Genomic DNA, 14775 nt, shown 5'->3' with positions numbered 1-14775 from the left:
ACATTGTGGGCCCCAGGAGATCCATAGGAAGAGAAGGAGGAATGCTTCCTGGTGTGCTGCCATCTACAATCCTACATGTTTTATAGCACCTACATGTAACATCACCTCCTACTCTACCCACTTCTCCTCAGGAAGGGATACCCTTAGAAAGTGTACAGGAGAGGATATGTCTGAACATCAAGCTGGAGTATAATTCTCAGCTGAAGAAGCTGTGTTAGTTCTAACTGAGTTGGCATGCCAAAAATAGAGTGCAGTTGTGGCAGCACGAGTGGCAGGAGGGGCTCAGTACCAGAGTGCATGCCTGTCCAAGACACTATGTAAGTACTTGGGATGGCTAGTCACTCCCACTGCCCTGGCTACACTCTATTTTTAGTGTGCCAGCTCTATCAAAGATAGCATGGGTATGGCTCCTCAAGTCAGAAGTTATACCCCCAGGCTGATATGCAGACACACTCTAAACTACAGGCAATGCAGAATTTTCAAAATGCCGTTAAAAATGTAAGATACCTCCAAAATGTGCACATACAGATTGGCAGTTGGTAAGACACAATACTCCCCTGGCTGGGTTTCTAACTCCTGTAAAAAGGAGTAGAGTGTATGTCTGTTTTGAATTTGAAAGTGGTTTTCTCTATGTACACAGTGACAACATACAAACCCAATGCATAAACCATATTGGCAGCTTGACTGGAGAGAAACTTTGCAACAGAGTGTTTTGATGTAAATTTATCACAACCTAATTCATACTATAGCAATACAACCACTTTACTTGCATTTCCTGATGACTGTTAATTTACTCAAATGTGTGTTTTGGCTTTTGCTGCCCTGACTAAAACCAGCCCAGAAACTCAGGATTTCTCATTCGCAGGAAATTTTGATATTTTGACATTTGGTTTTGTTCTGATGTCAACAAATGTCCATTTTCCCAATCAGCTCTAGCCACAACTAAGACAGAGTTAGGGTTGTGCTTATCATGTGAGTGAGACTCTGTAGCTTATTGTGGAAGTGCAAATTGAATTCCAAGTTTTCTGGGTTTCTCACATTTGATAGTTCAAGTTAAAAAAAATTCTTGAAAGGTAATATATACTCAAAAAACTGATACATGCTTCATTTTAAGATTTTTTTTGTTCTGGAATAACCACCATGAATCAGGCAAGCCAGAGATTCCTGAATTAAGAATAGGAGTACTTGTGGCACCTTAGAGACTAACCAATTTATTTGAGCATAAGCTTTCGTGAGCTACAGCTCACTTCATCGGATGCATACTGTGGAAAGTGTAGAAGATCTTTTTATATACACACAAAGCATGAAAAAATACCTCCTCCCACCCCACTCTCCTGCTGGTAATAGCTTATCTAAAGTGATCACTCTCCTTACAATGTGTATGATATTTTTCATGCTTTGTGTGTATATAAAAAGATCTTCTACACTTTCCACAGTATTCATCTGATGAAGTGAGCTGTAGCTCACGAAAGCTTATGCTCAAATAAATTGGTTAGTCTCTAAGGTGCCACAAGTACTCCTTTTCTTTTTGCGAATACAGACTAACACGGCTGTTACTCTGAAACCTGAATTAAGAATGAGGCTTCTTCCTTCACTTGTGAAAAAGACACAACAGTTCCAAAGGGCTTAGTCTAAGCATCAATTCTGGAGACACCAACACATCAAAATGATATTAAATAAAGTAATTTTGAAGTCAGCGACAGAAATTTTTTCCTGCAAGTCCTGGAATTCTAGCAGGTGAGCATGAAGCATTTTACATTGCCAAATTGTGTGGGTAAAATGACACTTGACAGAATTGAGCTGTCTGTTCCAAAACCTCCTAGGCAGAACACATTCTGTGGTAAATGACTTTATTAAACAGAAAAATCACTTTCAGTTGTCTAAGTGTAACAGGGTGTTTTATTACCTTCTACCACCTCCATTTCTTCTGTGTCTTCATCCTCTTCATTCTGTGCAACACCGATGACTGCAAGAACGGAATGTATATTACAAACCTAACACTACGCACTCGGGTTTAAAAAAATTAATAAAATACAACCTTGCTGGCTGCTATGTTGAATCCAGCACCTGTTTCTTACCTGGCTTTTCCATTGTTTGTGGAATAATGCCACTTTTGTCTTTGATAGGAAGCAGGTGAATAAGTTCTTTTTCTGGCTCAGTCTGCATGTGCCTTGGCATTTTCTCATATCTGTCAATCACGCTTTCCTGTTTTCGTTTCTTGAAATGAACAGGTTCACTGTATAGTGCAAGACAGACTATTTAATTCATCAACAAATTAGATATTAACTGTAAATTCAAAGTACACTGCAAAATTAAACTCCTAAAAAAAAAAAAAAAAAGTTATGCAGTACATCATGAACAGAACATCTGAGTGAGTTTCAGTGTCAGTTTCAGTTGCCTCTCCAGTTATTCACTGTTCTATGAATAAAAATGAACAAAAAATCAACCCTCCTGTTCACCTCCAATGTTTAGTAAACTTAGATATGAAATCATGATGGCTTACTTAACCTAAAAAGAAAAGGAGTACTTGTGGCACCTCAGAGACTAACCAATTTATTTGAGCATCAGATGAAGTGAGCTGTAACTCACGAAAGCTTATGCTCAGATAAATTGGTTAGTCTCTAAGGTGCCACAAGTACTCCTTTTCTTTTTGCGAATACAGACTAAAACGGCTGTTACTCTGAAACCTAATTAGTGTGGCTACTATCAGTCAAGATGCTTTGGGCCAAACATGTAGTAGCTGCAAAGAAGAGAGCAGTAGAAAGAGGCCTCACTGTCATAAGATCTGCCATAGCAAACAGACCAGTGTCCTAGTTTTAGTCTGGTGTGCCATCTCCTTTTACAAGCGGTCATAACTTAGTTTGTTTTCATTCCGTTCAGACTCCTAACCTGTATATGTTTATATGTGACTACATATGTCTTTGTTTTGTAAATAATAGATAACCGTCATGGTCCGGCAGGCCCAGATCCACAAAGGATTAGGCACTGCAATGCTTAATTTTTAGGCACCTAGAAAATCAATGGAACAGCAGCAGGATCCACAAAGCCTGAGATAGTGGCCTAGGGAACGCACAGGAAGAAATAGACGCCTGAGAATGCAAAACACAAAGCCAGCAAGCTAGGCAGGGAGCTGCCCAAACTAGCCAATGGACAATGCCAATGAGAGGGGTATGTCCTCAGCCCTGCCCCTCTCACAGTTAGGCACCTAAGTCAGGACTGCAGGGGGGTATCTATATGTTTGCAATGCACAGCGAGGAACCCCTCTTCTGGAGTCAGGCAGCTTAGGCACCTAACCTGTTTCTTGTGGGAAGGAGTTAGAGAAGTGCCTAACTCCATGCCTAACAGTCAGAGGAGGTGATGCCACTGTCACCCTACCTTATAATTTTTAGCCAAGTGGTTAGAGCACTCTCCTGAGACGTGGGACACCTGGATTCAATTACCTCCTCTGCCTGATGAGAAGGAAGAATTTGAAAAGGAGCCTGCCACCTCTCTGGAGAGTGTTCTAGCCACTGGGCTATGGGACATTTTAATGTGGGATCCCTCACTCTCTCCTGTTGAAGCTGTTCCACCTTCAATAAATAATTAAAGAGTCATTAGAGCAGGGGGACTGGACTTTACAACTCCCATCTCCCAGGCTACAGAGTCTCTCACTCTCTTTCTCTGGCCCAAGTACTTCAATTAATCATTGGGCTAAAAACTTAGAAGGGAGGCACAACCACCTCTACCTCTGGCCAGATTTTGAACGGGGCCTGATCCAGTAGATATATTCAGAGCACTGAACTAAGCCCTGCAGTCAGTGATGAGCTGCCAAAATCTTAACAACCTGTTCCCTCCTCACCCCACGAGAGGGTCGTGGCTCGCCCCCGCCCCCTGGGACTCCTGCCCCATCCATCCCCCTCCCCGTCCCCTGACTGCTCCCAGAACCAGGCAGGAGGGTCTCGTGGGCCACCGTAGTGGGTGCCCACCCCGCCCTTAAGAGCCAGAGGGACCTGCCGGGGGGTGAGGTGGGGAGTCCCGGTGTTGCTTACCTGGGGCAGCTCCCAGGAAGCATCCGGCAGGTCCCTCTGGCTCCTAGGGGCTGGGTAGTGTAGCTAGGGGGGGAGCGGTCGCTCCCCCGTTGATCAAATCAAAAGTGGTGCCTTAGGTACCGACTCTGTGGGTGCTCCGGGGCTGGAGCACCCATGGGGAAAATTTGGCAGCTCCCCACCCCGCCCTGCCCCAGCTCACCTCCAGCTGTTCACGCAGGAAACCTGAGAAGCAGGCGGCAGCTTTGCGCTCAGGCCCAGGGAGGCGGAGGCGAGCTGGGGCGGGGAGTGGTTCCCCTGCACGCCCCTGCCCCCCCCCGGTTACCTGCTGCAGTGCGGGCGGCCCTTCTCACGCCCCCCGCCCCAGCTCCCCTCCGCTCCGCCTCCTTGGGCCTGAGTGCGAAGCTGCCGCTTGCTTCTCAGCCCTCCCAGGCTTCCTGCGCGAACAGCTGATTCGTGGGAAACTGGGGGAGGAGAAGCAGAGCAGGGCAGAGCATAACTCAGGAGTGGAGGGGGAGCAGAGGTGAGCTAGGGTGGGGAGCTGCCGGTGGGTGCTCTGCACTCACCAAATTTTCCCCGTGGGTGCTCCAGCCCCGGAGCACCCATGGAGTCAGCGCCTAAGGTGCCACTTTTGGCCGGTTGTTAAATTTAGAAACCCTTTTAGAACCAGTTGTCCCACGAGGCTTCTAAATTTAACAACCGGTTCCAGTGAACTGGCTATAGTTAAAATAGGCACCATTCCCCCAGTTTATGGATCATGCTGGCGTTTAGGCAGGAGATGGGCACCAAGACTGTGGCAGCAGCAGACATGCCCAGAGGCAGAAATTAAAGCACTTTTACAGCAAAACTTTAGGCACTGAGTGAATGTAGGGGCCTACAGAGTTACATGGCAGCCGAGTGAGGATTTTGTGGTTGTAGTGGAGTCTACAACTGGAACTTAGGTGCCTAAATCCCTCTGTGGATCTTGGCCATAGTGGCTACATTGCAGATGTTTCTATGAACTTTTCACAATTGATAAGAATAAAAGGGAGAAGAATGGGGGATTTTTTAAAATTGGAAAATGCTACATTCTGTGCTTTAGAAGACAATATGAAAGTAACAAAAATTTGGCACAGTAGCTAATTTTCAAATGTTTATCTCAACAATTTAAAAATGTCTTTTTTAAAATGAAAAGAAACTAGGTCAAACTAAAAGATCCACAGCTTGCACAATGTCATTCAATAAATATACACGTTTAGAGTTTTCCGAGATCTATTTCAGATATTCTGTAACAGTTGGAAACAGAGTTGTGTTTTAAAAATAAAATTGTATCTTAGCTAACAACTTGTAGACCAGCTACAGCATTTTACGCAGCACGACAGAATGCAGGAGTGCTGTAACTCTGTATGCCAAAAATTATTTTTTAGTATATTTCAAAAACTGGTCTACATTAATAGTTTATAAATTTAACAAAATCATTTGAATTAGGATTAGCATAAATAAGTGTTGGAAGCATAACATTTCTTCCTCCTTTTAAAAAGTCAAAATTAATTCCAAATCAATATTTTTTTAAAAAAAGAAAGTACTCTGAGCTGATACTTTCTATGTCAAATTAAGAAATTTTTTTATAACCCATTAAACAGAAAAGTTGAGTTTACACTGGAAATTAGAACAAACTATTAACTTCACAGTACCCATGACAGGTCATGGCATTTCCTACTGGTTGCCAAAGGATATTGTTAAGAAATAAAGAAAAGATACTGTAATTCTGCTCCTCTACAGGACTGAGAATCCTGCAGAGATCCTATTTCAGGAAGTGGAAGAAATATAGGGTAATTTATTTCTCTGGAGATATCACCTTCCAAAATTTTCACTCACCCGCCCACTCTCCCCCACACAGACGTTGCAGGTCCTTTTTTTTTTTCCCCCCTCTTCGTATCTGCATCCAAAGCTTATCATCATTGCATTTAAGGCATGAAATTTTTCAAACTATTCTCATAATTGGCTTAACACTGCAGGGAAAGTCTTTGTATTCGGTTCAATCAAGAATTGACCTGAATTTTCAAAGGACAGTGGCTGGAAGTCCAGGGAACCATGTGACCACGAGTAGGAGATTGGTTCCTTCTCCATAGCTGCTATCACTGCGTGTAGGAACCAAAAAACATCTTGAGCTTTGGGGATTCCATCTGCCTCATGCTAGGGAGTTGAGACAGGAGTGAAAATTGTGCAGACAAGGTATCTTAGGAGAAAGTAATTTCCCAGCATAAGAGGAAAGCTACAGTAGTGCTGATGAATGTGTTAATAGAAAATGTGTGACTAGATCAAGTAAAGTCTAAATAGGAAGTATTTATCAATCTCACTACAGCTTATAGACTGTAAGAGTATATGAGAATACTTACCTAGAAGAAAGGTCTCTCGTTACAAATGATGCTTTTTGAGCCAAATCTTCCATTAATTTCAGGTCATCTTCATCCATCATATCTAGTGGAAGTGCTTCCTCTTCCTCCTCTTCCTCCTTTCTTTTAGCTGTATCAGAAGACAATGGACAGACTTGTGAGCCACTGCACTTGTGTGCAAACTTGAAAATGCACCTTTCCTGTATTTGTCAATCTTCTCAGCTCCACACTTCAGCCCCAATCCTACAAACACACATGCTGAACTTTATTCCTGTGATTAGACCCATTTACAATAGTAGGACTACTCCTATGAGTAGTCACTCACATTCATAAGTATTTGCAAAATCCAGGACCTTAAGTCTTCCTGGCTCCACAATCATTATCTAGATAATAAAAAAAGGACCTCATCAATCTCAGTAGGCCAAATAAACCTGACTTTGAAGAATAGTCCCATCTAAAAGGATTTAGTTTGGGGCAGTCATGCCCAATTAATTCTTTCCTTCATATTTCTAGTGTTGGGAAGGTGTTTTTGTTCTCTTTCTAAAGAAAAAGAAGATAAAAACTAGCACAAGTGCATTCTGCATCATACCATGTGCAAGCTCCATCATTGAATCTATATGAACATTTCTGACACGCTTAAGTGATATGTGGGCTGTTTCTAAAAAGATAGAATAGTCAGGAATTCAGGTTCAAAATAGCTTTTGAATCTGAATCTATAGGAATGTATAAACTTGACAGTCGGAAAAATAACAGGCTCAGGATCTAGTCTGGAACAGGAGACAAGAAGGTGAGCAGTGCAGTCACCAAACATAATACTGAACATAAATTGGTCCAGAGAGAAATCTATGCAGGCACTCTTGAGGAGAAGAAAAGAAAATTCAGAGACGACAAGAATAAAAAAAAAAGAGATTGTCTGAATATTGAAGCATAAGTTTGTCTTTATAATGGGAAACTCTGATGTCATACTTTTCCTGCAGTTCATTTTGTAAAGCACTGCATACTGTTTACTCTTGCATAAAAAATAATATAAGCATTATTACAATTTTCTCACCACACTCCATGCACATAACCCTTTGATGCAGAGGCAAAGAACTGACTGATAATCTACAAAAAGGCAAGTCAAGACTCAAACATCTGTACATATCACTAATGGCAGTATCAGAATAAAGAACAATTTGTAACTATTGGGTTCAGCTCTGGTTTCACTAGATGTAAATTACAATGTCATGCTTACCTCTCATCCCCCATCTATGCAAAATAGATCAGAAACCTTGCTAAATTTACTACCTGACACAAGCGAACACTCACCTGCATGTTTTGTCTTGTATTCCTCCAACGGAACAGATGTTCTGGACGTAACATCTTTGACAGCTTGCCTAAGTTTTCTTTGCTCTTTTCGATATTTCTTAGCAATGCTCTCATGCTTAAACTGTTTATTCTTTAACTTGTTGTCAAGCTTTACTTTACTAGTTTTCAGCAACTTGCGAAAGCTTGGAACTCGTTTTTTATTTTTTCTCTGGAAACCAACAGAAAACTTCAGTTAACTGATTCATGTTTATTTTTGTTTTAAAAAAAGAAAAGAAAGAGAAAAAAAGCCAAAATCACACTACATTTAAGCAAAAGATTTAAACCAGACACTCTAAAGCTCACTAACACCCATGCTGGATAACAAATTTCTTGTGAACAGAGATTTCTGTGTTTAGGTTTAAATATACCCAATTCCTAATTAGTGAAATTAATTGCATTAAGCAGAATAACCTGGAAACAAATGGGCCAAAGATTTTACAGAAACATTTCTGAACAATCCTAATTCTATAAAAAGAAAAGGAGTACTATTATTATTATTAGAGCATAAGCTTTAGCATATGAGCATAACATAAGCATAAGCTACAGCTCACTTCATCGGATGCTGTAGCTCACAAAAGCTTATGCTCAAATAAATTTGTTAGTCTCTAAGGTGCCATTAGTACTCCTTTTCTTTTTGCGAATACAGACTAACAGGGCTGCTACTCTGAAACCTAGTTCTATAAATATCCAGCACAGAAAGCAATGCAGTTTTAATACAGTCCTATACCACATACCTAGCGGCCTCTTGTTTAGGAAGGATTATTAGGAAAGAGGTGATGGGACAGCTCCAGCAACAGTTGACATTCAGACTACCTCTGCCCCCATTATTCAGGTTCCAGACATGGATGCAGAAATGTGACTATACTGATATTTCTGTGATCTGTTCCTAGGGTAAGCTGTACAGCATGTAGCAGGATGGAGTCCTAGTTCATGACTAGGGCTCCCAAGTGCCATGGTAGTACAAACAATATCCCTGTTAATTTTATTATCAGCAGTCTTTGAAGCCAATTTGCAAAAGATATCAGGGATCTGCTTCTGAGATATCTGTAGGGGTGATGACGTGAACATTTCAAAAGGTGCCGGCTTTGCTCCCAAAGAGGTGTAAGAAGGCCAGCGCTGCCTCTTCACATGAGGGCTTTCCACATAATTCACAGTCCTCCTCTATCTCTTCACCCTTCCTCTTCAATACCGGGCCTACGGGCCTATGTGCGCCCCCGGGTGCTGCTGACAAGGAGGCGCAGACACAGGGAACTTTGAGAACCCCGGGCCCGCCTTGGAGAGGCTGCGCGGGCCTCAGCAGCCAGCCGGGCTCGGGGCACGAGCCGCCCATGTACCACCCCCAAAAGGACACCACAGCCCGTAACGCCCCCGATCCCCACACGGCCCGGCTCTCCCTTTCACAGCGCCTTGTGCCCCCCCCGCGACACCGAGCACTTACCCCGCTCCACTCTCCCTCACAGGACCGTGCCATCAGCAGCCGCCCTCCCAAGGCCTGGCTCTCCCCCTCACAGCGCCTGTGCCCCCTGCCCCGGCCTCCCCCACAGCCCCCCCCCGGCCCGGCCCGGCTCTCCCCCTCACAGCGCCTTGTGCCCCGGCCTCCCCCACAGCCCCCACTCGGCCCTCCCCCTCACAGCACCTTGTGCCCCCCGCTCTCCCCTCACAGCGCCTTGTGCCCCCTGCCCCGGCCTCCGCCACAGCCCGCCCCCCGGCCCGGCCCGGCCCGGCTCTCCCCCTCACAGCGCCTTGTGCCCCGGCCTCCCCCACAGCCCCCACTCGGCCCTCCCCCTCACAGCACCTTGTGCCCCCCGCTCTCCCCTCACAGCGCCTTGTGCCCCCTGCCCCGGCCTCCGCCACAGCCCGCCCCCCGGCCCGGCCCGGCCCGGCTCTCCCCCTCACAGCGCCTTGTGCCCCGGCCTCCCCCACAGCCCCCACTCGGCCCTCCCCCTCACAGCGCCTTGTGCCCCCCCCCGGCCCGGCTCTCCCCCTCACAGCGCCTTGTGCCCGCCCAGGCCCGGCTCCGAGCCCCCCACAGCCCCAGCCCCCCACCCCGGGCCCGGCTCTCCCCCACAGGGCCCCGTTTCCAAGCCCGGGTCCCCCCCGACCCCGCAGACCGAGCCCCTCACCGGCTTCATTGTGGCGGCTCTGGGGGTCCCGGACACACGTGGCCACAGACCGCTGCGCAGGCCCGGAAGCGCGGGGCGGGGCTGAGCTGCCTCACAGCGGGGCGTGTTTGGCCGCGCCCCACACACCCCTGAGACGTGTGTGACCCCGCCCCGGGCCTAGAGTCGCCCTGCTCCATTCCAACCCCGCCAGCGAGCTGAGGCTGCAGCGGCCTGGTTGAAGGGCCCGGCGCCCCTCCTGCACGCCCACACGTGAGGCGACAGCTGCAGCAGTAGCCCTTGAAACCCTAGGACCTCTCGCAGCGTCTGGTTTATTTTGCTGAAAGCGCGAAAACCATTCACAGGCTTGTCGCTCCCTGGGGCGTTGATCCTGGCTAGCTGCATGGGTGGCGACTCCTGGTCCAGGCTACATGGCCATAAGAGAGTCAATCAGGAACAACTCCATGAAAATAAGTTGTTGCTGGTTTCCAGGTGTGTGGGTTTCGACTGGAGCACCCAGTCAAAAAGGGACCCTGGTGGCTCCTGTCAGCACCACCCAGAGGGCAGTTAAGAGTCCGGTCAGCAGGTCTGGCTCCTAGGTAGTGGACCATGCACCCTCCCCACCCCAAGCACCAGGAGGCTCCACAATACGGTGCCCGGGGCCAGGCAAGAGTAACACACAGAGGCTCCTACTCCACCCCTGTAGGAGCTGGACCTGGTGCTAGCTGCTTCCAGGGTGCAGCACAGCTTCCCTCATCTCCAGCCCCACCCCAGAGTCCACACCTCAGCCCAGAGCCAGTACTCCCTCCTGCATCCTAGCTCCTTGCCTCAACCTACAGTCCCCTCCCACACTCCAAATCTCTCAGCCCCAGCCTGGAGCCTGTTCCTGTAGTGCACACCTCTCATCCCCAGCCCCACCCCAGAGCCCCCCGGTGGAGCCCTCACCCCCTCCTGCACCCCTAACTCCCTGCCCCGTGAACCCTTTATTTCTGGCCCCACCATGCAGGATACACACACGCCCACTTTGAGCCCTCAACCCCAACTCTCTGGCCCAGCCCAATGAAAGTGAGTGAGAGTAGGGCAGAGCAAGCCACCAGGGGAGTGGCAAGGTAGTGACCAGGGGTAGGGCCTAAGGGAAGGAGCAGGGCTAGGGTGTTCAGTTTTTTGCTATTAGAAAGTTGGAAACACTATTCTGGTCAGGAGAATCTAACTGCTGCTACTCGTTCATTTCAACCAAGAGGGGAAAAATATTTACTGGTGTTAGAGAACCTGCCACCCTCACCCAGGGATGCTAGAACAAGTGTTTATAGTGGGGGTGTTGAAGCCCTTGAACCAAACTGTAAACCCTGTATATAATGGAAACATCAATCCAGCACCCCTGCACTCTTAGTTCCAGCACCCACGCCCTCACCCTACTAACTCATGCCCTAAACCAAAATGACAAGGTGAAACAGAAATCAACATTCCCAACCAGTAATATTCTGGCAAGATTCGAAAGCACCCACTTCAGTATAGTAGCCAAATCACCTACTTACACTACTGTTGACCTCACACAGCATGAAACCAACTGCTTTTGAAAGCTGTTTCACATGAATTTGAAACAAGTTATAGTGACCCGGTTGGGCAAAAGATAAGTATACTGAACTTTCAAAACTGGCTGAAGTTAGAATGATCTGTCTCAACATAAAGCATCAATAAAACAGTTAACGAAAGACTATTTTGTTTGTTTTCCTACATGGAGTTGTTTGGATGTCCCTGAGAAGGTTTGTTACATTCCTGTGAAATTGTGTTGTCCTAGTTTATTTTGCATCAGCAACGCTAGTTTTATAGAGTACCATTCTTTAGCCTCCATTAAGTCAGACTCTTCTACCCACCACAATCCACATGCTTGTCACCACAGCAACTAAGCCTTCCTGTGAGGAAGGCTGAACTCTTTAGCTCCCCTGGACTGGTACAATATAATCATAGAATATCAGGGTTGGAAGGGACCTCAGGAGGTCATCTAGTCCAACCCCCTGCTCAAAGCAGGACCAATCCCCAATTAAATCATCCCAGCCAGGGCTTTGTCAAGCCTGACCTTAAAAACTTCTAAGGAAGCAGATTCTACCACCTCCCTAGGTAACGCAGTCCAGTGTTTCAACACCCTCCTAGTGAAAAAGAAGTGTTTCCTAATATCCAACCTAAACCTCCCCCACTGCAACTTGAGACCATTACTCCTTGTCCTGTCCTCTTCTACCACTGAGAATAGTCTAGAACCATCCTCTCTGGAACCACCTCTCAGGTAGTTGAAAGCAGCTATCAAATCCCCCCTCATTCTTCTCTTCTGCAGACTAAACAATCCCAGTTCCCTCAGCCTCTCCTCATAAGTCATGTGTTCCAGATCCCTAATCATTTTTGTTGCCCTTCGCTGGACTCTCTCCAATTTCTCCACATCCTTCTTGTAGTGTGGGGCCCAAAACTGGACACAGTACTCCAGATGAGGCCTCACCAATGTCGAATAGAGGGGGACGATCACGTCCCTCGATCTGCTCGCTATGCCCTTACTTATACATCCCAAAATGCCATTGGCCTTCTTGGCAACAAGGGCACACTGCTGACTCATATCCAGCTTCTCGTCCACTGTCACCCCTAGGTCCTTTTCTGCAGAACTGCTGCCTAGCCATTCGGTCCCTAGTCTGTAGCTGTGCCTTGGGTTCTTCCGTCCTAAGTGCAGGACCCTGAACTTATCCTTATTGAACCTCATCAGATTTCTTTTGGCCCAATCCTCCAATTTGTCTAGGTCCCTCTGTATCCTATCCCTGCCCTCCAGCATATCTACCACTCCTCCCAGTTTAGTATCATCTGCAAATTTGCTGAGAGTGCAATCCACACCATCCTCCAGATCATTTATGAAGATATTGAACAAAACTGGCCCCAGGACCGACCCCTGGGGCACTCCACTTGACACCGGCTGCCAACTAGACATGGAGCCATTGATCACTACCCGTTGAGCCCGACAATCTAGCCAACTTTCTACCCACCTTATAGTGCATTCATCCAGCCCACACTTCTTTAACTTGCTGACAAGAATACTGTGGGAGACTGTGTCAAAAACTTTGCTAAAGTCAAGAAACAATACATCCACTGCTTTCCCTTCATCCACAGAACCAGTAATCTCATCATAGAAGGCGATTAGATTAGTCAGGCATGACCTTCCCTTGGTGAATCCATGTTGACTGTTCTTGATCACTTTCCTCTCATGTAAGTGCTTCAGGATTGATTCTTTGAGGACCTGCTCCATGATTTTTCCGGGGACTGAGGTGAGGCTGACTGGCCTGTAGTTCCCAGGATCCTCCTTCTTCCCTTTTTTAAAGATTGGCACTACATTAGCCTTTTTCCAGTCATCCACGACTTCCCCCGTTCGCCATGAGTTTTCAAAGATAATGGCCAATGGCTCTGCAATCACAGCCGCCAATTCCTTTAGCATTCTCGGATGCAACTCGTCCGGCCCCATGGACTTGTGCACGTCCAGCTTTTCTAAATAGTCCCTAACCACCTCTTTCTCCACAGAGGGCTGGCCATCTATTCCCCATGTTGTGATGCCCAGCGCAGCAGTCTGGGAGCTGACCTTGTTAGTGAAGACAGAGGCTAAAAAAGCATTGAGTACATTAGCTTTTTCCACATCCTCTGTCACTAGGTTGCCTCCCTCATTCATTAAGGGGCCCACACTTTCCTTGGCTTTCTTCTTGTTGCCAACATACCTGAAGAAACTCTTCTTGTTACTCTTGACATCTCTTGCTAGCTGCAGCTCCAGGTGCGATTTGGCCCTTCTGATTACATTCCTACATGCCCGAGCAATATTTTTATACTCTTCCCTGGTCATATGTCCAACCTTCCACTTCTTGTAAGCTTCTTTTTTATGTTTAAGATCCGCTAGGATTTCACCGTTAAGCCAAGCTGGTCGCCTGCCATATTTACTATTCTTTCGACACATGGGGATGGTTTGTCCTTGTAACCTCAACAGGGATTCCTTGAAATACAGCCAGCTCTCCTGGACTCCTTTCCCCTTTAAGTTAGTCCCCCAGGGGATCCTACCCATCCGTTCCCTGAGGGAGTCGAAGTCTGCTTTCCTGAAGTCCAGAGTCCGTATCCTGCTGCTTACCTTTCTTCCCTGTGTCAGGATCCTGAACTCAACCAACTCATGGTCACTGCCTCCCAGATTCCCATCCACTTTTGCTTCCCCTACTAATTCTTCCCGGTTTGTGAGCAGCAGGTCAAGAAAAGTCCCCCCCCTAGTTGGCTCCTCTAGCACTTGCACCAGGAAATTGTCCCCTACGCTTTCCAAAAACTTCCTGGATTGTCTATGCACCGCTGTATTTGCTCTCCCAGCAGATATCAGGAAAATTAAAGTCACCCATAAGAACCAGGGCATGCGATCTAGTAGCTTCTGCGAGCTGCTGGAAGAAAGCCTCATCCACCTCATCCCCCTGGTCTGGTGGTCTATAGCAGACTCCCACCACTACATCACGCTTGTTGCTCACACTTCTAAACTTAATCCAGAGACACTCAGGTTTTTCTGCAGTTTCGTACCGGAGCTCTGAGCAGTCATACTGCTCCCTTACATACAGTGCTACTCCCCCACCTTTTCTGCCCTGCCTGTCCTTCCTGAACAGTTTATAACCATCCATGACAGTACTCCAGTCATGTGAGTTATCCCACCAAGTCTCTGTTATTCCAATCACGTCATAATTCCTTGACATCACCAGGACCTCCAGTTCTCCCTGCTTGTTTCCAAGGCTTTGTGCATTCGTATATAAGCACAATAATTCCTCATTACTGATGGCCTAGCTAACATAGGTTGGCGCTTGGTACCAAGTACATTGTTCCTCTAATTATGAAGAGCTGAGAGAAAGGGGGGAGGGATAGCTCAGTGGTTTGAGCTTTGGCCTG

General features: G+C 46.7%; 1 protein-coding gene across 3 annotated transcripts in view; it reads right to left on the bottom strand.

The window, feature by feature from the left end:
- The window catches only part of NOC3L (NOC3 like DNA replication regulator), a 29343-nt gene extending 19309 nt beyond the window's left edge, over positions 1–10034 (bottom strand). Inside the window, exons 1-5 of one of the 3 annotated variants that reach the window (XM_073353853.1) lie at positions 9871–10034; positions 7709–7916; positions 6404–6530; positions 2079–2236; positions 1907–1966 (exon numbers count right to left, since the gene is read on the bottom strand). In XM_073353853.1, the coding sequence (XP_073209954.1) occupies positions 1907–1966; positions 2079–2236; positions 6404–6530; positions 7709–7916; positions 9871–9879 (562 nt within the window). In that variant the 5' untranslated portion in view covers positions 9880–10034. Of the gene's footprint in view, positions 1–1906; positions 1967–2078; positions 2237–6403; positions 6531–7708; positions 7917–9870 lie in introns of those variants that run through there. The other 2 variants (XM_073353852.1, XM_073353854.1) reach the window with 2 other exon arrangements.
- Between the last annotated feature and the right edge of the window lie 4741 nt (positions 10035–14775).

This window comes from Lepidochelys kempii, chromosome 7 (genome assembly GCF_965140265.1).
Source record: "Lepidochelys kempii isolate rLepKem1 chromosome 7, rLepKem1.hap2, whole genome shotgun sequence".
Lineage (NCBI taxonomy): Eukaryota > Metazoa > Chordata > Testudines > Cheloniidae > Lepidochelys > Lepidochelys kempii.
Note: the sequence above shows the minus strand (reverse complement) of the source record. Positions and strands in the feature narration are given on the sequence as shown.